This window comes from Monodelphis domestica, chromosome 1 (assembly GCF_027887165.1).
Source record: "Monodelphis domestica isolate mMonDom1 chromosome 1, mMonDom1.pri, whole genome shotgun sequence".
NCBI classification, from domain to species: Eukaryota; Metazoa; Chordata; class Mammalia; order Didelphimorphia; family Didelphidae; genus Monodelphis; species Monodelphis domestica.
The window spans coordinates 80,223,959-80,250,222 of NC_077227.1; the positions used below are offsets into that span (position 1 = coordinate 80,223,959).

A 26,264-nucleotide genomic window follows, 5' to 3' on the forward strand; every position below is an offset into this window, starting at 1 on the left:
ACACATTTGTTAAGCCTGACTTGCTTATCTCAAGCTCTAAAATCTGAACAGACAGTCCCTCAAAATCTGTAATTCCATATCTGAGATGAAAAAGGCCTGACTCCATGACTTATTGCCCCTCAAAAGAAAGAGTCTGATTCTAATAGGCAAGATCTCATAATCCAACTCAACAATTCAATTCAACTCCTTATGTTCAAAATTACAGATTGACAGTATAGATGTATAGATCCAGAGATCCATACTTAGAATTAAATTATGGAAGAAGGCAATGGAAAAGGAACACTTGTATGTTAGAAGGCTGGAGGACAGGAGAAAAGATTCATCAATAGCTTTTAAGTAAGTGAATCATACAAGTAAAAAAAAAAGTTATTTCATGTGTATCTTTAAAATGCTATTCCATTGCCTACTTTTAAAATATAAAATGGGAAACAATTCAAAAATAAAAATAAATATTAAAACCCTTTTAATTTTATGACTAATATATGTAACCATAGTAACAAAGCAAAGGAAGGAGGGAAGAGAAAGGGAGAGAGGGAAAGGGAGGGAGAGCGAGAGAAGTGGCATAAAAACAGTAGACATTAGGAAGGAGCACATACCAAAGAGAGACAAGGTAAGACGGAGAGACAGAAAAATGGAATGGGAGGTAGGAGGAGATAGAGCAGGTCACAAAAGTTGGTCTGTTTTGAAGTGAATGTTAAGATAAGCCCCTTACTCTATTCTGCTTTTCACTTTTATACTGAAGATAATAGAGGAAATAATCAGTATTCACCAACTCTATTCACATGTTTTCAACTGTTCCCTGTCTTTAAAACCCAGAAAACATCAACAAAACCTACCAAGGAGACTACCAAAGCCAAGTATCACCCAGAAGCCTGGGTAAAATCCAACCTTGGTCTCCATCCTTGTTCCTGGTCTTTCTCTGTGTTCTGCCCTCCCCAGTTCAGCAGCTCCATCTTTGACAATTTGGCTGATTGAGAAACCTAAATGTCGGAATCCTGTGACACATCCAAGAATATAAGAAAAATCTCTAAAAATATAGATAAAGATACAGCTGTTGTTGACATAGTGTCTAGCCTTTTGTTATGTGCCCTGTCTGGGAACTCCAGAGGCTTACAAAACAAGTCAATGCACAAGACCTTTTCCCTGAAGACTTAAAAAGCAAGGAACCAAAGAAGGGCTTAGGAAAGGTCATCCAGATAACCAGGTTCTCCAGGTTGCACTGCTTTGCTGTAAGGAATTCTCACTTGGCTTTCTCATTCTACTTCTTTTTACAATCATTAGCTCCACAGTTGAAGCATTACAACAGGCAGCCTAGGGAGCATCAGCCCAGAAGCTTTGCTATTTCTACTTTTCTAGGCAGCCTCAGAATGAGAGGGAGGCTGCTGTCACCAATATAGTATAATCCAACGAGCCTCAACTATGTGCTGGGAACTCTGCTAGGTATTGAAAACTGAAACAAGAAAAGACTCATTAGCTTTAGTCGCAACACCTATTACCTTCGCAAATCAAGGGTTAGTAACACTAAGAATGTGAACGATTTCAAAAACCAAGAACCAGTAAAGTTCTGGGGGTGAGTAAGGAATAAGGCACTTTCCCCTTTCTATACCTCTCCTTCCCCTAGATTCCACATGCACACTTTCATCACTAACTTTTCTAGTATAGACCCTAGAAAGAGCACAGTGGGACTTTGTGATCAGAGTAGAATCCCATGTTTAATTTTTTGTTGGCAAAGAGGTTTACTTCCGGCCAAGTGGTATCGTGGAGGTTACAGACAGGAATTCCCTGTAATCCAGCCAACAAATTTAACAATCTCTTTTACTGAATGCTTCCAGAACAAGCACATTCCTTCCACTTAACTGTCTGCCCCAACATACCAAAATGGAAGAGCCAGCCTATTTGGTCAGACCCATTTTGCAAAACACTTGACTTTTTCAATTCTTACTTTAGCCATTTATATCCAGTGGGTAAGAAAACTGGCAGGATCTCCCACTAACAATTTATCAATGTTTGGCATGAATGTATATTTGTAGATACACCCCTACCCCGACAATGGAGCCCCAGTTTCTTTGACAATTGCTGTAAGGCCATCTATCTCTGGCCTCTCATCTTAAAATCTACTGAACCATCTGAAATGTCCAGCTCTCTAGTTTCCCAGCACTCAACAACTAGAAACATTTATTAACTCTTACTATGTGATGGACATTGTGAGAAGTGCTGAAAACATAAAGAAAATCAAAAAGAAAGGCTATACTTTTCCTCAAGGAATTTTTAATTCAAGAAAGACAACATATAAAAGGAGAAGGAAAAGGGGAAACAGGCAAGGTATTGGTCAGAACATTGTAGAAGAAATTCAGAGAATCAAGAATGCATCCTGAAGAGAAATTAATTCATGGCTGGCCTAGTCATCCTCCTTAAAATGGAAATTATAGGAGAAACCAGCCAATTTAAGGAAGCTGCAAGAGCAGAGGATATTTCAAAGGTGAGAAGTCTGCAGTTACCACGAATTTACAGGAGAAATCAGACTTTCTCATAGTAGAAAAATTCCTGAGACTCAGGAGTGCACCTCAGTCAGTGCAATTGTGAGATTTCTCTCAGTAGTATTTAGTGACTTATAAATAGGAATGGGTATGGCAGATGGGAGGAGTAATTTAAAGCTGACAGAAGTTTCCCTGAGACCAGCCTAGGAGAAGGCTTCCAAATTGTAGGAAACATTTGTACTGGTCCAGATTCACATTGTTATAGAGATACCACATGTTCCTATTTGAAGATTCATTATAACCGTGGATAATCCTCATCCTCACAGATGGCATGATACATCTTCTATTATTCACCAGGATGACATTTGTTAGGAAATGCCCTTTTGGTTTCATAGATTTAGTATCCTTCTTCTCACTTCAGATACACTTTATATCTCTAATTTACTTCAAAGTTATGGTCTAGGGCAGTGATAGCAAACCTTTTAGAGGGGCAGGGTGATGTGAGAAATGCCCTTAGGAGCGCATGGAGAGGGGGAGGGGTGCAACCCAGTCCCACATACCTCTGGCTTTCTAGTAACAAACTCTGGTGAACTTTGTGCTGGGGCAATGGGACAGGTGCACACAGAGAGGGCTCTGAGTGCCCTCTCTGGTACGCATACCATAGGTTCACCACCATGGGACTAGGGCCAAGTTTTGGTAAATACATATCCATCTGAAAGTACCAAAGATATTTTTCACTCTCCTGGATGATTTTCCATGGAGGTAAAATAGAAGAGGAGCGTCTCATAAATGGAGATTTCCTCTATATGTTCTGATGGCAGATGGTTGACTACATCAAGCCCCAAAATATATATATATATTTTTAGATTTGAACACTTACCTTCCATCTTAGAGTCAATACTGTATATTGGCTCCAAGGTAGAAGAGTGGTAAGGGCTAGGTAATGGGGGTCAAGTGACTTGCCCAGGGTCACACAGCTAGGAAGTGGTTGAGGCCAGATTTGAACCTAGGACTTCCCATCTCTAGGCCTGACTCTCAATCCACTGAGCTACCCAGCTGCCCCCAAGCCCCAGAATATTACATAGCCCACTCAATGAGGTCTAAAGTCATTCAAAAGAGATTTTTCTAGTAATAATGAACTTCATGAAGAATAATAGATCAAGATCTGGCCTTAAGAGTAGACGCCTTAATCTTCTACACCATTTGGCTACCCAGAAGCCCCAAAGTGCAACCCAATGCAATTCTTTGCATTTTCAGGATTACAAGAATGTTGTCACTTGTGCCAAGTGGCATCTGGGCAACTTGTGAATGAGGATGAAAGTGTTTGAGGTATGGAAGATGAGGGGAAGAGAGTAGAGCAGGGTAACTTATAAAAGAGGTAAAAATAAAGAGAATGGCTGAATTGTTACTCAGAAATAATTTATTTTTAGTTTAATACCTACTTGAGTTTTGACTCTTGTCACTTGCTTATCAACCTGTTATTGCCCTCAATGCCACCAATCCATCTACCAATTTATTCATTCACTCATTCTCTTTTCCAACCTTCCATTGGTACACCATCTCATCTGCAAATTTCTCAGTGTATGTAAACGTATGTTTGAGAGAACTATATAGTTATCATTTAAATTATCATTAGCTATTTTAAAAGCCAGAAGAAGATAATTAAAACAAATAGATTAGCATATACATACATCTAAGTAATATATTATATCCTTGCTTTAGAAATACATAAATAAAACAGACTTTCTTTTTAGACATATTTAAGTGTCTCTGGGGCAGCTATGTGGAATAGTGAAAAGAATGCAAGGCCTCGAGGCAGGAAGATTCATCCTCCTGAGTCCAGCTCTGGCCTCAGATACTTACTAGCTATGTGACTCTGGGCAAGTCACTTAACCCTTTTTGCCTCAGTTTCCTCATTTGTAAAATGAGCTGGAGAAGGAAATAGCAAAACCTCCAGGATCTCTGACAAGAAAACCCCAAATGGGGTCACAGAAAGTCAGACTCAACTGAAATAACTGTACAACAACAACAAAGGTATTTCTTTGCAGAATATCACTTGACAAAGAGATCAAGGGACAGAGTAATTAGAAGATGAAGTACTATGAGTCATTTCCAAATGAAAATCAACCAGAAATGAAAATGCTGGCAGTTTCTGCATCTAAATACAATGCATGCCTGTGAGCATAAATTTAAATTATCATAATGGAAAATAACAACTGGGCATATACTATTTCATTTGTCATCTGTAATTTGTGGCATAATGAGAATATGGTATCCAGAAGGTTTAGAGCCATGACAGATGGGTGGGTAAAGATGTCAGAAAGTGAAGTAAAGGTATTGTATAATTGGAAATCTTGTATCTTTGAACTACATTACCCAGGAGCCCATTCACTTCCTGTCATTACATATTGACATAGAAGATAAATTGAGTGGAGTTCCATGTTTAGCTTTCTTTGCTTCCTGGGTCACAACTTCAGTGAAGTGGGCTATTTGAGCATGTAAATTAGCCATGGGAACTTGATTTCATTTTGTTACTTCTAGTGATTATTAATAAATCTTATAAAATATAACATTTGGAGTTATTGTATATTAATTTTAATTTTTACAGTATTTATTAGGTAGTGTTGAATGAGTACTTCAGTGAAACTTGAAGTGAAATCAAAGTAGAGGTTCTTAAACCATTATTTGAAGGAATTCTAACCCATTTGGCTTCATATCAAATGTAATCTTGCCAAATGAATATTCAGAAATATTTTATCTAACACACACATATAGATCACTATGGTTGTGCCATTTTCCATACTTTAAAAGACTTGAGGATATGTCTTACATCACCTATTTTGTTTCCTTCCAGGCATTATGACTACAATTATGGCCACAAATCTTGCTGCTACCTGGGTTATAGCTTTGTGGCTATTAGTAATTAATTTTTCCAGTCTTATGCTGTAAGGACATTATATTAGAATCTAGGTGGATTTTGACTGATGGATTGATTGGATGAAGAATAGTCTGAAAACAGGTTGATCATTTGAGAAGATATTGCCACTCCAAAAAATACCAAGGGATGGCACTAGGGTGGTAGTTATGTGAGATGGAGAGAAGAAAAGATGAAGAAAAATATTGTGAGGAAGAATGGATTTAACAACTGGCTGAATATGGAAGAGGAGTGAAGAGTCTAGTATGTTGCCTTCAATAAAAATAGGTAAAGTTTGGCTGTGTATGAGAGTAGAGAAACTTAACGACTCCCAGGCTGGACATTTTGAGCTTGAAATGCTTACAGGATATGTCAAAGTCCAAGAGGCAGTTGGTGGTATGGTGACGTGGAACTGATGCTGAACAAATAGATTGGAGCATGCTGTAAGTATAGATTCAGGAATAATCTGACTATACATGATAACTGAACCAATGGGAGGTAAAAAGAGAGAAGGGGAGAAGGCCAGAGTTCTCAGTTAGAGGGAGGACCACAGACAATGATCCAACAAAGGAGACTGAGAAGGAGTGAAGTAAGAGAGAGCAAGGCCAACATTGTTAAAAAAATTCAGAGCAGTCAAGAAGCATAGCAAATGAGTAAAATGATCAAAACCAACAACTTAAGTGATAATTAGTAAATGGTAAAGCCAGAATTTGAACCCAGGGCCTCTAGCTCCATATTTAACCCTCTTGCCACTGAGTTAGTACTGTTCTGAAAGCTATTTTAAATGCTACATATATTCGTTTCCTATTTTTCTCAGATTTTTTAATTCCATGGGCTACACATGGCTAACTGGAAGAAGGGCTGGCACCATTATTATCTCTAGGATGAAATATTGAGTTATTTCTCTGTTTGACATCTAAAACTCTTCACATTTTCTCTTCCTGTCATTTTTAATTTCTTACACATTACTTATCTCCCGGCACTCTGATACTTGGGCATTCTTGCTGTCTTTGACTCATGTTCCATCTCCAGACCTTTGCTGGGTGTCCCCCCTGTCTGAAGGTCTCCTTCCACCCTTCTGCCTTTTGGAATTCCTGATATCCTTCAAGATTCAACTCAAGCATCTCCCACCTCAACTCCAACCTTCAGTGGGAAGATTTCATGTCTCTTTCCTTCCATTCCTCCCAATCCCAATTGTGAATGCCTTCTCCTCTAAAGTGATTTTGTATAGTATCTGCTTCATATGTATTTTATTCATATCTATTTATTCTCACATTGCCCACTCCATTAGAATATAATATATATTCCTAAGTGTGAATTTAAAGGCCAATACAAGGGGGTGAGGGGTGGCTCTTGCCAAGCTACAGAGTATAAGATATGGGTCTATATGTATAGTGCTCACACACAGAAGTCAGACCCATAGACATTCACATTTGTGTGCCTTTTTTCCCTTTCATAATTTTCTTTTGTCTCTAAAGTACAAATAACTCTGGGAATTAGCCATAAAGAAATCTCACCAAGGGCGCTGCCACCACACATTTTCCTTTCCCACCCCAAACTTTCCAGTTCTGGAACTATTTATCAAATCAATACTAACTTTGCTAATGGAAAGGGTGTGTCAATCTATCACCCTAATGGCTCCATTCACTGTCCCTGTAAATTTCCAAAGCCTGGCCACCACTACTGTTATCTTCCTCGTAAGAATGCATAAAGCTTTTAGATGGCAGGGATTAGCTTCAATTTTACATTTGGATTCCAAGAGTTCATGACAGTGCTTAACACATAGCCAAGCACTTAATAAGTGCATTTCCACTTCTCCATCCCTCCATCTCTTCCAAGTGCCTCCTGATTGCTTCCGTGGTGATTTTTGACTGACAGGAAAACAGCAGCAGTAGCTCTGATTGCTAGTCTCCTCTCTGACTACAGACACCAGTCAGCCAGTTAATAAACATTTATTAAATACCTGCTACACAACCGGCACTGAGCTAACCACTGGTGATATTAAGAAAGATGAAAGTCCCTTCTCTGAAGGAGCTCACATTCTAAGGAAGGAAATGTGCCAACAACTATGTACAAACAAGATAGCATGATAAATAAGAAATAATGAAGAGAGAGAGAAGGCTGTTAGTGTAAAGGGGAATCAGGAAAGTCAGCGTGTAGAACGTGGGATTTTAGCTGGCTCTCAAAAGAAGCAAGAGAAGCCAGGAGATGAGGACAGAAGACATTAGAAGTAAGAGACACGCACATTCAATGCAGTACCTAATCTATATTTTGCTGTTTTAGTATAAATATGTACTCTGATGCCAATTTACAAAAATCTGTTGTAAACGCTTATTGTGTAACAGTAATCAATAGCGGCAGTGGCAACATTCAAAAACACTGCACTACTTATACAATAAATTTTACAATTCTTTGGGAAAAAAAAAAGAAGTAAGAGACACAGCCCAAAACTACAAGTTGAGAGGAGAGTCTTGTGTGAGGAGTGGTAAGGAATGCAATGTGACTGGACCACAGACTATGCCATGGAGTGCAAGATGTAAGAAGATTGCAAAGGTTGTTGGAAGACTTTGGACGACTTTGAAAGCCATGGGAAGGATTTTAGAGTTGATCTTGGAGGGGATGGGGAAACCACTGGAGTTTATTGAATATGGTGGGCAGGGTGACATGGTCAGAACTGAAGTTTAAAAGGATCACTTTGACACTTGATTGGAAGATTGGAAGAGATGGAGCAGACCCTTCGTAGCTGCATGACCCTTGGCCAGTCACTTAGTCCCAATTACTTAATCCCTTTACTGCTCTTCTGTTTTGGAGCCAATATAAATTCCAAGACAGAAGATAAGCGTTTGTTTTTTTAAGGAAATTAATTGAAGAGGGGGAGAACTTCTCCTAGGAGTTCTATTTTCTCTATCATTTTTTTTCCTAGTTTTTGGAATGGGCTTTTCAAGAAGTTCCACAGTCCTTGAATATTTTCTCTTTCCCTTCATCAATCTCATTCATGCTGGACTGCTTCAGGGGATAGTATATTCTTTTTTAATATGTTTCCAAGAGAAGACTAAATGACTACTTCTCAGAAATGTTTGTACATTAGTGCAGTGCTATCAAATTCAAATAGAAATGGATCCCTGCAGTCATATATTGACTTTGAAAAAACACAAATTAACATTATTGATGTCATATTGCATTTTTATTATTTTGTTAAATATTTTACAATTTTAGTTTGGTTCAGACAACACTTCTATGAGTTACGGGATACATGTTTGAAACCTGTTTTACAGTATATTCTTAGCTGGAAAACATCACCTCTAAAATGTCATCTTCCAACTTATAGATCATCAATTTGAAGAATAATACTAGAATTGTGTCTCTGATGTTTGCTGCCTCTAAAATAATCCATTAGTTCTGTGTGACTATTTTTCAGCATCATTTTACTTATATACACTTTACCCCTTTACAATATTTCCATCCATTCATGATACACATTTGTCTGTAAGAGGTATATCCTATTGATATCCATTAAATATACGATAGTCAAAAGCTCAAATTAACTCACTTCAACTCAGTTTAATAAATGTTTATTAATTATCTACTATATGCAAATTTTGTGCAATCATTAGGGATACAAAAATGAGAAATGCTTTTGGTTCATAAGAAGAGAGGTTGCAAATACTACATATCCAAAAGACACTGCTAAAGCCAGCCGTCAGATGTCAAGCCAAACCATCTGGAACAGGATTGGTCCAGGGTCTGAGGAAGGAGGCCATTCAGTGCCCAGAGACTCAAAATGATCAGAGGGATATGCAAGGGTCAAGGTCTCTAAAGACAAACACATAGCAGAGACCAATGTTCAGCAAGAATACCATGAAGCATCTCAGGGTCACTATCCCGATGGATGAATCCACACAATTGTACAACCAGAGCTCAACAGATATTATAGAAGATGTTATTCACTTTATTTTTATTAACTTCTATTATGAATTTGAACACCAAATAGAATGGGCATTTGCATATGGATAGTAGAATAGAAAAAAAAGAACTGCAAATCCAACTACAGGTCTGTTATGTTCAGCTTTTCTTTTATATCTATGTCTATTATCTATTTCTATCTGTCTGTCTATTCTATAGCTCTCCTAGTCAAATGTTGGTATGTCAAGGGACAGAACTATTTTCATTTAGTCTTTGCACCCCTGTGCCTAGCAGAGCCCCTTGCAATAGTAGATACATATAGAATCACAGTAGACAGATCACTGAGTCAGGAGTTAGAAGACTTGAGTCTAAATCTGGCCTCAGACACTTACTAGCAGTGTGTCCCTAAGCAAGTCACTTAATTCTGTTTATCTCATTTTTCATCTGTGAAATGAGCTGGAAAAGGAAATGGCAAATCACTCCAGTATCTTTGCAAGCAAACCCCAAATGGAGTCATAAAGAGTCAGACCAACAACAATAGGAATGGATGGGAAATTTCCTTTTAACTCTGGCATTCTATGATGTGAAGCAAAAAAAAATATATATATATATATATATATATATATATGAATAAGTACAACTCAGAAAAGCATACTGTTTAGGGCAGCTGGGTGCTCAGTGGATTGAGCTATACCTAGAGATGGGAGATCCTGGGTTCAAATCTGGCCTCAGACACTTCCTAGCTGTGTGACCCTGGGCAAGTCACTTAACTCCCACTGCCTATCCCTTACCACTCTTGTGCCTTGGAACCAATACACAGTATTGATTCTAAAGTGGAAGGAAAGGGTCTAAATGAATAAATAAATAAAAGTATACTGTCTAATTAGAGTTTGGATTGACTAAAGTTGCACTGGATTAATTTTGTGGGTTTTCTCCCACACTTCTAGATCTTTGATTTCAGATTCGTTATAGATCATTCATTCCAGAATAATGACAGCTTGCATTTATTTAGTCCTTTAAGGTTACAAAGTACTACAACCCTATGAAGTTTTTATGGGTATTATTACTCACATTTTACACATGAGGAAACTCAAGCCCAGAAGTTAAGAGAAGTCTCAAACTCATAAAGCTGGTGAGTAACAGAGTCAGAATTTAAATTCAGATTTCTTCTGACTCCACATTGCAGAGGGCCCGGCACTTAGGGAGCACATAATAAATTCCTTTTGACTGATTGACAGGCCAGAAATACAATGACTTCTTGCTTGTTTTACTACAATATTGAGAAAATTTCTGTTCAGGTTAGGGTTGACTTAGAGGATATCTGAGGCCCCTTTCTACTCTGAGATGCCTTGGTGGTTTCCTCTATTCAAGTTATGACTGACTTCTTATAAACTGGACATAGATTTCTTAATGCCTAGCAGCTTGTAGTTAGATCCATTTGTAAAAACAACAACAAAATGTGAATACATTTAAAAGTCAATTCAATTAATTAAGTTGCACTTGTTTCCCAATCAAGCAATGCCTTTCAATGTATTATTTTAAATGTGATAATTTAATGAGCAAAACCATATACAAATTTACTTATTTATTTATTTATCTGCTACTGGCATAAAACTGGCTTTGGAGTCAGAGATGCTTACTTCTAGCTGGCTGTGAGACCCTATATAAGTCACTTAACTTCTTGCTGCCACAGATGATTCTCTAAGAGTAAAAGCTACAGAGCAAGTGTTAATCTATGGTTTTTTTCAATATTATGCTATTATACATTATCTCTAGTCATTGGTCCCTTTGGGGATTCTATCCCATACCCCTTTCTCAGATTTATTTGTGCTTCAGTCTCTGTCACTTCATCCCCTGGGTCTTTGGTTGCCATTTCTTGATTACTTAGACACTAGCTTCAGTCTGCCGGCTTCCAGGATGCTACTCATGCGCTCTCATTGGTCAATACCATTCTTCTGAGAATCAAAATAGGACCTACTCTTTTAGATGTCTAGATGCCCACTTTAACTATGCTGACTGCATAGCACATCATGTCTCCTCCCCTGACAGTCCAGAAATACAATGACTTCTTTCTTGTTTTTATGACTTACTGACCCTCAACTCTAAACTGGACTTGTCTTTTGTGGACCTCCCATGGCATTTTCCTCCTTACAAAATATTCCATATGCTTTATATGCCCAGTACCTGCTTCCTGCATATCTCTGTCGCCTGGCATGAATACTGAATGCAGGGCTGTTTACTTACTTAGGTTTTGTGATAGATCTATTGCTTCCAGCATTTATGATATTACTATGCCTTCCTCACTTGGGTCTGAAATCCCTTTTTCCATTGACTCACTCTAAACCAGAGGTTCCTAACCATTTTTATGTGATTAACCCCTTTAGCAACCTGGCAAAGCCTATGGACTCCTCTGAATTGTGTTTTTATTTTGAATTGGTAATTGGAGGAAGTATTACATTTCAGTTAGAGATCAGTGACAAATAAAAATCAAATACTGTCCCATCCAGATTCATACCCCTCCCTCTGAAATTTATCCACAGATCCTTTGGGAGTCTATAGATCCTGGGTTAAAAATTCTTCCTGCAATCAAGTCAGGATATGAAGAGTTACCATTTGTATAGCACTTTTAGGAATTAAAAATATTATTCTCATTTCATCCTCCTAACAATTTTATAAGATAGATGCTATTATTATCCCCATTTTGTAGATGAGAAAATTAAGACAGACAAAGGTGAAGTGACATGGTCAATTAAATAGTAAGTATATGAGGCCTGCTTTGAACTTGTCTTCCTAACTATATTCCAATATTCTAGTCACTGTACCACGTAGGAGTCTCCAAGAGAACATGACTTCTCAGTCTGATTCTTTCCATATTTCTTCCATACTTAAAATACTAATTCTGAAATTAAGACAAGAAAAGATTTTTTTGTAGTTGAAAGAGTTGAAAGGAAATAATTTTCTGAGTTAACCCTTAATATTTTGTTTGATAACACATTTATCAATATATCAATATATCAATATATCAATATATCAAATTGCTAACTATATCAGGGAAGAGTTAACTATATCAGGGGGAGGGAAGGAAGAAGACAATTAGAACTTTAATTCTTAGAAAACAAATGTTTAAAATTGTTCTTCTGTGTAATTGGGAAAAATAAAATATTACTGAACTGAGTTAACCTCTTTACCATTTCATCCACAAATAGCATTTATTGTACTGTTAAAACTCATGTGACTAAACTTAATATTTTTTGCATTTTATAGCAAAAATGCTGCCTCAGTTAACATTTTTACATACTGCATTCAACAATTATTTATGCTGCTGACAGCCTCCTTTAATCCAGGGTTAGAGTATTTAGTTAACAAATGTCATTTCCTCCCCTGACTGGAATGATAGATCCTCAAAGGCAGGGCTTATTTTTGTTATTTCTTAATATCCTCAGCACTTAGAACAGTATCACATAAAAAGCAAATAATGCATAAATGTTGATTGATTGCTTACTTCATATATGCTATATATATGTATTAAATGCTTGTTGGATTGGATTGAACTGTACTAGTGTTGGGACCCCAAGCAACAAATGGTTCACAAAGTTTCTAGGTGCCAAATGAAACCTGTGGGCACCATTAGTGTGCTAGTGAAGTTGTTATTCAAGATCAATCAATCAATCATTAAACATTGGAGGTGAAGCCAAGACGGCAGAGCAGAATCAAACCTCTCTAAGAATCTTCTCCAACCAATCTTAAAACAATGCTTCAAAGCGAATACTGGAATAAGAGAACCAACAAAGGGATGGAAGCAATTTTCCTGTAGAAATCAATCATTAAACATTTAAGTGCCTACTAGTGTACCAGGTACTGTACTAAGTGCTAGTTGAAAAAGCTAGCATTTTTGTATTCTGTTGATTTCCGAATAGTGTGTCCAGGGGAAAAAGTCTAGGAACAGAAAGTGTCTTTTGGCTTCAATGTTTTATCCCCCTGGCTCATTGCTTTATACAGATTAACTGTTATTTGTGAACTCAGAGTCCTAAAATTTCCTATTGAGAAATGGCTTTGTGCGAATCACTTTGCAAAAATAATCCAGATGGATTCCACCCTCAGGAAGGCAGGGCATATATAATCAGAACCAGGAAAAGTTACACAATGAGAGAAAAACAGTTTCGTACAGCTCTGCTCCATCACCCTACTTCTCCAACATCCTGCTTCTCCCTAGGACCACCTTGGAGCACTATTGCTTGCTCACCAAATTTTTACTCTCCAAATCATTTCTTTGTGATTGTTCTTCCTTGCCATAATCAGTGACATCTCATACAACCACATTCCTGGGGGAACTACAAATATTTGTTATTTTTTCTTCCATGTAGCTTCCCTAAAAGACCTTGAGACATGTTTCACATGATGAAAATGGGGAAAAAAGAACATGACTGTAAGCCTCTCTTGGCTGCATACATGAGAAAAATGTGGATATGTTGTTGCTCCCCAATGAAATTTCTAGGAACACAAAATAAGTCTTGAAAAAAAAGATAATATTGCTGAAATTCAGCATCAGGTTATATTAACTCCAAAGTGGTTCCAGAAAAGGATGACTCCCATGAAAAGGATTAGAGTAGATGGAATTATCAAAATTAGTTGGATTATTTCTCTTTCAGAAGGGTATTAATTCAATTCAATTTAATAAAAACTAATTAAGCACCTTCTGTTGGGGATTAAGAAAAAGTCAAATAACTTGCCCTCTGAAAATGCATAGTCTACTGGGTCAAGGTAGGAGTGGAGGCTGGGTTCCAACATGTACACAGATTAGTATATATAATTATATGAAAAAATTTCAAGAGGGAGAGAATATTAATCATTGGGGAGGGGTGTAGGAGGAAGCACTTGCACTGTACTCAAAAAGATCTGAGAATTCTAAGCAATGGACTTTTCTTTGGAGAAATCCAAACAGGGCTTTATCTCTCCACTTAAGTATTTGGCTCTGTCTCTACAGGACAAAATCTCCAAGAAGAATATATTCTGAATTAGATTCTTCCAACCAGTGCAGAGGAAGGAGTCTCTGTGCCTGGGGATGAGCAACTTTTCACCAAGCCTTCAGATCAGGTTTCCTGTGATAGTCCTAATGTCAGCTTCTTACATCATTGTGCAATAGGAAGCTACAGGGCACTTTGAGGACAGAGAGGAGAGAGAGACAGAGACATCTCCCAAGAGGAGATATGGAATTATGAGAGCCTTCCTTAATCAAATGAATTGGTGATGAAAAATGAAATAAGGGGGAGGGAGAAGAAAAGGAAGAGGGGAAATGGGAGAGGCTTTTTTTTTGTAAGAAAGAGAAAAAATGGTATTTTAGGGAACTTGTGACGTTAGAGAAGATTTCAGAAACTTTAGGGGTTTGTTTTTTTCCATCAAATGATATAATATATATAAAGAATTTTGGAGACATTTTGTCTTATATCCCCAGTACCAGAAGAGTGCCCTTGCATGTAGAAAAAATTATTAAATAAATGCTTGTTGAATTCAATTGAAATCAAAGAGGAGGAAGGAATTAAATATATAAAAAGTAAGAAAGAAAAAATAGCTTAGGTTAGCTGACTCTAGAGGCCAAGGAAAGGGGAAGAAACACTACATCTTCCATCAACTGTCTAAAAGAATTCAGCCAAAGTTCCTGACTTCATTTTTAGATCTTCAGATTCATGATATCTAGTATTTTTTAAGACCACAAGTTTCCTACTCCTCTTGTGCTCAGTCTTCCTAGTGCGACTTTAATATTTAGTTTAAAGAGTCATGAATTTTCAGAGCCTCCCATGAGCTCATATAGAAATGTCAATCCAAAAACTAGTACCAAAATCAGTCACAGGGGGCTTGTAGATTATTATCATGGATTATCTGAGATACTAGCTCCCTTTAGGCATGGATAATAGATAATATCCTGATGTTTCCTCAAAATATACTGGTGTTTGCTCAAATCAGACTACAGATTTAGAGCCAAAGGAAACTTTAGAGACCATCTAGCCCAGCACCACCATTTTAAACATCTGTCTTCTTTTTATTGATGTCTTTTTATAACACTTCACTTCTGAATCTATTCGGTCCCCTCTGCTGTATCACTTGTAATGAAGAATAAGAAGAGAAAGGGGACAATTAGGTGGCTCAATGGATTGAGAACCAGGTCCAGAAACAGTAGGTCCAAGTTCAAATCTGACCTCAGATACTTCCTAGCTGGGTGACCCTGGGCAAGTCACCTTATCTCCACTTCCTAGCCCTTACCACCCTTCTGCCTTGGAAGTGATACTTAGTATTGATTCTAAGTCAAAAGAATAAAGGTTTGGGAAAAAAAAGAAGAGTCAAAACAAGTTCCCTCTAGGAGTTAGTATTCTATCACAAAAGCAACAATTTCTTAAAAAGAAATATAACATATGTGCTGGGCAATTTCAAGGGGCCACTAGTAGCTAAGGAGAACAGAAAAGGATATCATGGAGAAAGTAGGATTTTAATGAGCACTGAGGGGAGCTAAAAGTTCTAATAGACAAGATTTGAGAAAAGAGTGCATTCCATGCATGGGGAACAGTTTGAGCAAAGGCACAGGAGAGAGAGAGAGAGAGAGAGAGAGAGAGAGAGAGAGAGAGAGAGAGAGAGAGAGAGAGAGAGAGAGAGAGAGAGAGAGAAGGAGGGAGGGAGGGAGAGAGAAATGTTGTGATTAGGAAGCAGCAAGGAGGCCAATTTGGCCAGACCTTAGAGTACACAAAAGGGAGTAATATGTAATATGCCTGGAAAAGAAGACTGGAGCCAAACTGTGAAGGGTTGAAAAATGCCAGAGTTTATCTTAGAGGCAATGGAGAGCTACTAGAGCTTTGAGAGTAAGGGATTATTATACTTCCACATGTACTACTGGAGAGTTCTTGAACTTTCTTGACTTTAGTCTATTACCTTTCAAACCTATTTCTTGACACTAAAATTACTTACTCTTCATTCTGACAAAGTGTCCCAGTTGCTGGACATTTTCTAAGATCAAATGAGAGAACTATGTAAAATGCTTTGTAAACCTTAAAGTCCTCTAACTGCTACCAACATCATCATCAATCATCTACCCAGTTTGTGGATAACACACTTTTGAACACATTCAACTCCCTCTCCAGAACTGATGGTTTGATTAACCATGGACTAATTTTCTTAAGAGTTTTATTGAACTTTCAAGTCCATCTAGTCCAGGTTCCCATCAATTGTAAACATGCCTTCTACAATAGGGCATGATGCCATGGAAAGGGTATTTAAATCTTAGTTATGTCATTATTTAAAAAAATTACTTTCTGTCTTAGAACCCCTACTAAGTATTGGTCCCAAAGCAGAAGAGTGGTAGGTAATTGGGTTTAAGTGACTTGTTCAAGGTCACACATCTAGGAAGTGTCTGATATCACATTGGCATTCAGGACCTTGCATCTCCAGACTTGGCTCTGCATCCACTGACCATTGAATTTCTCTAGGCTTTAGTTGTCTCAACTATAAATGAGGGGATTGGCCTGAATGATCTCTAAAACTTAAATCTAGGGGCTCTGAAGAAAGGTCATCTTGGCCTCGTTATAAGATGAGGCAACTCTTCTACTGAATACAAATTCCTTGAGAACAAGGACTGAGTCTTACTGGGTTCTGTTTCCCATAAAGTGTATTGCATCATAGAGGTATTAGCATGAAACAGTAGAAAGGGCTAGATCTGAAGTCAGAGGATCTGTGTTTGAACCCCAGTTTTGCCACTTACTACCTATGTGACCGAGGACAAATCACCCTTTTTTGGACCATAGCTCTCTCATCTGAAAAATAAGGACATTTTACTGGATGACCTCTGAATGCTCTTCAGATTTTAATTGAGATACTAAACACCTCATAAAAAATGTGTTGAATTATATCACAGCCATTCCATTGTTGGAAATTTCTAATTGCTAAAAAGTTCCTCCTTAATCTTTATCCAAAACCTCCTGGGCCTATAACTTCCACCCATTGTTCCTCCCCTTGGAACAATACAGTACAAGACTACTCCCTCTTCCATGGGTCAGCCCTTCAGGAAATAAGACAAACAAGCAAAGACAGTAGTGTCCTAACTCCAGGCTTCCTGATTTCCCCACACCCTGCCTGCTCAGTGAGAACCTGGAGCCATCAATGCTGTCACTGATAAAGTTGGGAGAGATATGGGAATATGTGAATAAATGAGCTCGCCTACATTTATAGAGTACATGTCAGAAAGCCACAATAGGACCTCTGTCCCATCCAGTTCTCTAATGGGTCTCATAAACACTGCCTAGACCTGGATTTTCCAGGGTTTTAGACAGGAGTCTTTCCCCACCCAACCCTGGAGATGTCAGAGATTGAACCCAAGGACCCTGCATGGCAGGGTCATACTCTTCTATTGGGTTAAAATTCTGGTGCCATTAACATAACAGATTTAATATTAAAATATAAATATCATTCCTCTATAGAAGGAAACACATTTGAAAACTATGTTAAAATTGCTTCTTTGCATGTCAGGATAAAAATACCCACCTGTCCCACTTCAGAATCATAGAATGTTAGGACTGGAAGGGACCTTAGAGACCATCTAACCCAACCCTATACAGATGAGGAAAATGAGGCCCAGAAAGATTTTGATTTACCTAAGGCCATTCATTGGCATAGGTAATGTCATAATCCAGGTCAGGATTGTTATCATTATACCATACTGCCCACTCTTACCCTGTGGCCCCAGTGAAAATTCATTCTTAAAAAATATTATACCCCAGGCTTTCCCAGGCTTGGATGACCTAGTTTAATCTTGCCCAACCCAACCTGCCATGAACAAGGCATTGGACTAAGGGCTGGGGGTACTGGTCAAAAATGAAAATCTGCGGGCTGCAATGGTCCACACCTGAAATCAATCCCTGCTGCTGGGAGACTGAGGCTTGTGGATCTTGTAAATTTCAAAAATTAATATTCAATATTCCAAGTATTATATTTAATAATATTTCTTGATATTTAACTTGAAGCAAAGTAGAGAAGCAGATAGAGCTCATCAACCTCCCCCTTGGAAAAGAGAGGGAGGGAGGCGTTACCAACAGCTTAAAACCCCAAAAGTAAAGGACACATGTAAACAGAAAGGGAAAGGGGAATTTTGGGATGAGGAAAGAATGCTGGGAGATGAAGTCCAAAGGATACATACACAATTACCACTTATACAATTTCTTAAGCTCAGAAGTTCCAAGTTGCAATAGAGATAAAGGTGATAAGGTACCTGCCCTAAGTCTAGCACCAATAAGGTCAATTCCTGGAAGAAGGGGATCAACAGGCTGCCTGGAGGAGAGAAGTAGTCCAGCCTTGGTCAGAAATGGAAGAGGCCAAAGCACTCATGAAAATCAGCAGCCCGATCTGGCGATAAGTGGTTGCTGCACTTTCGAATAGGCTAGATAGTCTCAAAAACAAACTAACTAAAATACAAACAAACAAAAATCAGTCCCTGACCCCAAGAGAGCAAGGATTCAAAGCTTCTCTTTTCCTGGTCCCATGAATCTCTCATTTCAAGGGTCCATTGCACACACTTAGAATCACTCAATTTATTACTTTGCTAAGAGATTCTTTCAAAATTTGACACATGATGAGCGCTAAAAATGTGCAAAGGTTTTGTTTATGTCCCAACTGTCCCATGACAGCACTGGTTCGGATAGGACTAACTCTGACAAGGCTGATTCAAACAGTGGCCATTTCAAAATGAGGACAAGGATAAGCTGCTTCCAAACACCATATTCCAATCAGTGGGAACCCATAAAGACAAGCCTTCCTATTTCATTGTACATACCACCATAGGTATTTTTTATTTTGACTTATATAGTATGGAGTCTATCTTTTCGAGTTTTGAATTCTTCAGTGGAACACCAGTTACACAAAGGGACATTTAATGAGCCAGCACAAAAGCTGGAACAGTCCAACAAGTCTCAAAAACATCACAATGAAGGTGGGTCTCAAACATCTAAAACCAGCCTTACAAAGCAGACCCCACAGAAGAAGGCTTGCGAAAGGACATCATGGGAGATAGTTTTGAAACTGAAACAGCATTTTCTGTTTCAGAACACCCGGTCTTTGTGGAGCTCATTAAGACTGCATCAGGGATACCGCCTTGGCGAAATGGATAAAGAAGGCTTTCAATGATTGCTGGAGCAGGAGGAGAAGGCGCTCAGAAGGAGCCATTCTTCTGAGGGTGATGGTAGGCTGCTGGGCTCCTATGAGATGGTAAGTGCTAATGGGATGATAACTCCCAGTATTGATGGTGGGAACTAGGGGGCTTACAATCTGTCTTGGTTCTCTTTCTTTTTTATCTGGGATAACACAAATGCTGTAAAAAGTATGAGTGGTTCTTTATTTCGTGCCATACAGCTTACCAAGCTATATGTGTTGACGAGAATTTTATGCAAAACATCATTCTAGTTCTTCTGTGCTTTATAGATCATCTCTTGGAGAGACTAACAATTAATTGGACTGTTGTTGAGAAACCTGTTTAAAGGAAATCAGCGGGCTGTGTCATAGACAAATCACAAGGAGACATGACTATGAGAATGTACAGTCTGAAAAGATTATAAGGACTTTGACATCCATGGCAAAACCACCTAGAGTCAAGGACCTTGGACTCTTTGAGTTGAGAGGGGATTGGGAGGTCATCCAGTCTAACTGGACTCCTCACTACAGTACTAGTACAACATTCTTTCCAGATGATTAATCAACCTCTTCCAGGGAAGAGAGTGCTCCCTTTGAGGCTATAGTCATTCATTGCAGGTAAGAAATTAGCAATTAATTTTTTTTAAAAGGAATTTATTTTCTGAAAAGGAATATAAGCCAATCAGTCAATAAAAATGATTAAAATGTTTCCAATGTTTTTAATCTTCTTTAAAAAATTAATTAAAGATTCATATCTGCCTTGGCTCTAAGGCAGGAAAATATTGTTTCCAATTAATCCTTAGTGTTTTGCCAAGGACAGTTAGAAGACTGGTAGAAATGTACAAAACACAGTACTAAATGTCAACTACTATTTTTGACTGCCATTTCTTCACCCTAAATTTTTGCAGTAGAAGCTGGCAGTGAACGTGATTACCCTGGGAAGGGAATATATTCCACTATGTTACACTTTCATAGTTGCTGAAATGGAAGAGGTACGAATGTTCATTTATGTTGTCTCTTTAGCTTAGAACAATTTTTTTTTCTACCTGTACCAGGTTCTGGCACCCAGTCTTTGCCAGGTGCTGAGGCCTTTTCAAGAGACAAAGCCAATTGCTTGACTCTAGGGACAAAAGGCAAGGCTTTCCCTCTGTGTGTGCAAGGTTAATGTTGATCTTATCTGTACTTATTTTGCAAATATTTTGCTATTCTGTTTCCTTAGCTGCAACTAGTAAATGTTGGTGCTAAAAGACAGTGGTTTTGTGTGTGTGTGTGTGTGTGTGTGTGTGTGTGTGTGTGTGCATGCATGTTCATGCACAAATATATTTCTGTGTGTGCCTCCTTAGACCCTGAACCTATATAGATAGCTGGGTAATCACTCATTTTATATTCAAGTTTCTAAACAATTAAAATTAAAAATTGGAAAATAGTTCCCAAATGGAATTCTATTCAGTTAAAAAACCAAAACCAAAAACCAAAACTCTGAGATGTTGAGACTTTTAATTTCTGTATTTGCAAAAAGTGAATGTGGTACGCCATACTACTTCTTCATAAAATTTATTCCCTCTTTCTAGTTCTTTCCTGTTCATGTGTTCTAGTTGCAAAGGCTTATAGATAGTGGAGTATGTATGGCACACCTCTATCTGACAAAATTAGCTTTAATATATAGGCTGACTGCATGCGCTCTACTGACCTCTAGACAAGGTTTTATTCAGCTGGATTTACAAAGAAGTCCATAATCCCGGTATAAAACTTTATGATGACAAAAAGACCATATTTATTTTGAATTTTGCTTCTAAAAGAAGTGTGTATGTTTTTTTAAAAAATTTATCAGCATCTGTTGTGTTTTATATTTTTCTTTTCAAAAAAGTAACTTATTTTTAATACCTTTTGTTTTTTACATCATAGTTGTAGCATATATCCTTCTCCCCTCGTCATCCTCTATAACAAAGTTTAAAAAGGAAAAGGAAAAAAGGAGCTCAACAGTAATAATCAATGCATTGCCTGGGTCTGACCATATCTGCAACAACCTTCTACATCTATAGACGCCCTAACTTTACAATGAAGCGGGGCAATCCATTTTAGGGCTGCCAACATGAAAAAGAGAAGATCTTCAGTATCTCCCTCTGTAAAACAAGGGGCTGGGACACAGGAATCACTAACATACATCCCTTCTGGCCTTAACATTCTCTGATTTTATACAAAAGAATATCAATAAGGAGAGAAAAACAAGGAAGCAGTGAAAGCTAAACAGATAAATGCTTTTCATTTAATAAGGATAGCAGTTGGCAACCCCTGGAGAATGAATCCTGATTTATGAAACACTTCTCTGTGATGTCATCATCCCCATCTGTCTATGCAGAGTGAGGTTGTAGTTCTACACAGGAGAAGCAGAAAGCTGCTTCTGAAATTCCGTTTTTGCTGACATTCAGTAAATAAGTTTGTTTAAATAATTTCTGTTTTATGCTCGTGCTCTTTATCTCACTCAAAAGAATTTTCCTCTTTTCCCACTAATACTGATTTTCAGATCTTCCATTTGTGAGCCTATTATACCAAATTGCATATTTTACCTTATTGGGGTTATTTTATCTTAATTGCATTGTGGTCAATCTCCAAAGGATGACTACCAGTGGGGATCGCCTTTCTAGTACTATTATCTTTACAAGCCCCTATCAGTATGCTTCCTCTATTGTTTATTATTCTAAACCAATTAGTCAGCCAAATTTTATTAATTTATAAAAAGGAGAATTTATTAATTTAGTAAGAACAATTGGTAGAAACATACCCCAAGTCAGAGGGAAACCCTCTGCTACAAATACAGACAAGCCAGAGGAAAATGGACCCAAACTTAGAGCACATGTAGCAAAGGGAGTAACTTACAGCTCCTGGAAATTCTTTTGTTGGACATCCTTTTCTTCCCCTTCGTGGGACCTTCATAAAGTCCCCCTTATGTATACTGAAGCTTTCTTTGGGTCTCCTCATAGGGGTCTTGAACTGCCTTTCTTCATTGTGTCTAGTTTGTCCCAGGTTCCTGATGTAGACTCTGCCACCAGTCACTACTGCTCCAGAGATACCAGTCTAATTCCTCTAGCCCTGTAAAGTTGGCAAGGTCCTTCTCTGACCTGAAGGGAAAATGTGGGAGGGGAAGAAAGAGACAGAGGCTCTCCTCCTCCTCCTCCTCTTCCCTCAAGTGATTCCTTCTCAGGGCTTCAGCTGGAGCTGCTCTCTCCTCTATATATTCTGCCAGGCACTAGAATGTTAGAATCTGAACTGGCTTTACTATTTTATAAGATCCTTGGGGTGTGAAAAGGCATAAATAAGTTTAATGCCTTTGACTGACAAATTGATTGAATTAGTAGCATTGTATTCCTTGAAACTGATAAAGGTATCAGCTAGAATATCTTACTCATCACTTTAAGTGGGATAAGGTGATTGAGTGATCAATCAACACCCATAATTATACATCATTTCTTTTTTTTTTTAAACCCTGACCTTCCACCTTAGAATCAATACTATGTATTGGTTCCAAAGCAGAAGAGTGGTAAGGGCTAGGAAATGGGGGTTAAATGACTTGCCCAGGGTCACATAGATAGGAAGAAGCTGAGGTCATATTTGAACCCAGGACCTCCTTGTCTCTAGCACTGGTTCTTAATCCACTGAGCTACCTAGCTACTCCCTACAGATTCTTTCTTTTTTTTTTTTAATTTTTTTAAATTTTAAACTCTTACTTTCTATCTTGGAATCAATACTATGTATTGGTTCCAAGGCATAAGAGTTGTAAGGGCTAGGCAATGGGGGTCAAGTGACTTGCCCAGGGTCACACAGTTGGGAAGTGTCTAAGGCCACATTTGAACCTAGGACCTCCCATCTCTAGGCCTGGCTCTCAATCCACTGAGCTACCCAGCTGCCCCCTACAGATTATTTCTAATTCAGGTGTGTTGTTTATTTATTTCTAATTCAGATATGTTATCTTTTTGTTACTATTTGAGCAATACAATATGAAATTTCCCCAGTAAACAGCTTTTATTTGTCTTCTAGCTATAAATAACTCATATCTAAACATTTTGGCATAAATAATATACCATTAAAGAAGAATATGCTACTAATAAATATATCACCAATAAAATGACTTAATAATTTACTATTTAATAAAGTACTTCATGTGCCAATGATACTATATTACTAAACCGTTGCTCTGGAAACTGGGAAATATGTTTTCTTCACCTTCAGGTAGAGCAAGGAAAATCCTTAACAAAGTAGTCGGATCTGTGGGTTCAGAAACAAACCCTAGCTCTGCACTAGCATACGAGAAAGAATGTCAATGGGCAGTTTAAGGACTTTCACACATCTCTCAGGAACCTACTAAACTTATCAATTCATTGCCTTCTTTTAGATGTTTTCAAAGCATTTTGTAAAAAAAAAAAAAGCTGTGAACTCTTAAGTTCATTTGAAAAGTTGACAACCTTTAGCTTTAAATATAAAAGCATTCATTGATTTTTGAGCTACCCAACACAGTAGCCTTGTTGTTCAGTTGTTTTCGGTCATGTCCAACTCTTAAAAACCTGGTTTGGGGTTTTCTTGGGCAAAGATATTGGAGTGGTTTACTACTTCCTCATCTAGTTCATTTTATAGATGAGGAAAGTAAGGCAACCAGGGGTAAGTGACTTGCCCAGGGTTACACAACTAATATCTGAGTCCACATTCAAACTCAGGTCTTCCTGACTCTGGTGCAACCTAGCTGTCTTGCTTACCCATAAAATGAGCACTTAACAAGAGAGGCATAGGGGTGTTGTGGAAATAAATGAATTTGGAATTGACTTTAAATCCTGGCTCTGGTTCTTACTAGCTGTGTGATGTTGGACAAATGATTTAAACTCTGTAGGTTTTAGTTTTCTCATCTGTCGTATAAATGGAGTGGACTGGAGAGTCTCTAAGTCTCTTTCCAGGTCTAGAGATCTGTGGTCCTACTTTTTATTAGCATATGCATATATAAGAGGCAGTGAAGAGAGGAATAACACTGAAATCATTTCCCTGCCACACACTAACGGTTTGGTCCTACACAAAATGCTTTCCTCCTCAGTGCCCTAGTTTATAGGGGAGCTATAGATCTGCATCACAGAAAGGAATTTTCACAGTGGGAGTTGCCTCATGCAGATGAAATCAATTTCAGGTCCAGACCAAAAATAGATAAAGTAAACAAATATCACGCAGAAAAGTTATGCCCACCTGGGGGCTTCCATTCATACAGGAATTGAGGAACCTTTTTTCCTTGTCCACAAGGAAGATTCCTTCACCACATATTTAGGGGGGAAAAAATCTTCCAAAAGAATGCTTTTTCCTATGACTAGTGATTTTGCAATATGATTGACTGAACTGAAATAATATCAAGAGAAAGTGAGAATGAAATATAAGGAAGAAGTGAGAGGGGGGAGTCTAGATTAATCAAGAGTCTAGGCACTCAAAGAATCTCTAAATCTGGTAAGAACTTATCATAGGACATATACTAACAAAGGAAATCAGAAATATCACCCTTGGCAAAGTCAAACTACATTTACAAATTTGAATTTTCAAAATCTGAATGCTGTCTTGGGGAAACTGGGACTCCAAAGGGCTTGTGTATGTTAGCTTGTTGATTTAAAAATCTGTCTTCTGACCTTAGCGTAGTTGGATTTGGAGAAAAGCTACAATACAAACCTGTAATTGGAGACCTGTGAAACTTGTCCTAACTGGAAAAAAAGAATCAAGAGCCCAAGTATCATTAGGGGAAGAAAAAAAGTAATCTGCAGTTGTTGGGAAGGTTTAGCACCGAAGCCCATGCAGGCAATTGGCCCCTATGGGTCATAGATTATAGATTATAGGGTAAGAAGCTGGAACTAGGAGATCTGGGGCAAAGACTGGAGGGTAAGATGGATACTGAGCAAAGGAGCAGCCCCAAGGCCAGACCTAGAAGTTAATAGTCAAAGGAGGATCAGGAATCTAGATTAGAGGCTCTCTCAGGACAGGAACTATGTCATTCACTTTTGCATCCTCCATAGACCCTAATATAGGTCTTTGAAGATACTAGATTCCCCATCTTTGTTGAATTCATTCATTAAACAATTATTAGATGCTATGTTGTATCTTGAGGATTTAAAATTTTTAAATGACACAGTTCCTACTATAAAGAAACTTCTAATGGGGAGAGGGGAGGACGCTAGGGGGCTACACAAAGATATGATAGGGTCAAAAGAGGGATCTAGACAAAGTATCCTAGAAAAGTGTGAGGTAGAAGATCTAGATTAAGAGTTGGAAAGGCATGGGGGCATTCTCATCCTATGCAAAGCTAGAAGTGTAGAGTACAGGTCAGATAAAGAAATAAGCTGTGCCCAAAACAGAACAAAGATTTTTAAAGAAGGTGAAGAGGGGATTAGGGTAAGGCTGAGGGTCAGAATCAGGAGGGTGAGTTGGACTCAGGATATAATACTTGGATACCAAGAGTCAGGGCCAATAGCAAGTCACAGGCAAACAAACAGGAACTGGGAACACATAAATACTAGAAGGCCAGACAGCAAAATAAGAAAAGGATAGTCAAACATCCACCACACCAGTCCAAAAATAGAAAATCTATAGGAACTGAAAGAGCAGAAAAAAGCAAGACAGTTCAACAATGCTGGACACTAGTCCTAAGAAATATCCCGATAACTGAGATAGTTCTTTGCCTTATGGCTTTGATATGGTTTTTATTGAGAGAGTAGCTAATCCAACATGGCTAGTATGGGTGATGAAGGTGGCACCATTTGACTGAGGGAGCATGTACTCAGGTGGAGAAATCA

At 38.1% G+C, this 26,264-nt stretch overlaps 1 protein-coding gene across 2 annotated transcripts in view; it reads right to left on the reverse strand.

The window, feature by feature from the left end:
* Window positions 1–26,264, reverse strand: part of ENTPD1 (ectonucleoside triphosphate diphosphohydrolase 1) — a 111,033-nt gene that overhangs the window by 63,909 nt on the left and 20,860 nt on the right. The window contains exon 1 of one of the 2 annotated variants that reach the window (XM_007478720.3): window positions 22,333–25,520. The exons of the other annotated variant lie outside the window; for it this stretch is intronic. Coding sequence (XP_007478782.1) covers window positions 22,333–22,360 — 28 coding nt within the window. The 5' untranslated portion in view covers window positions 22,361–25,520. Of the gene's footprint in view, window positions 1–22,332; window positions 25,521–26,264 lie in introns of those variants that run through there. 2 annotated transcript variants of the gene reach the window in all.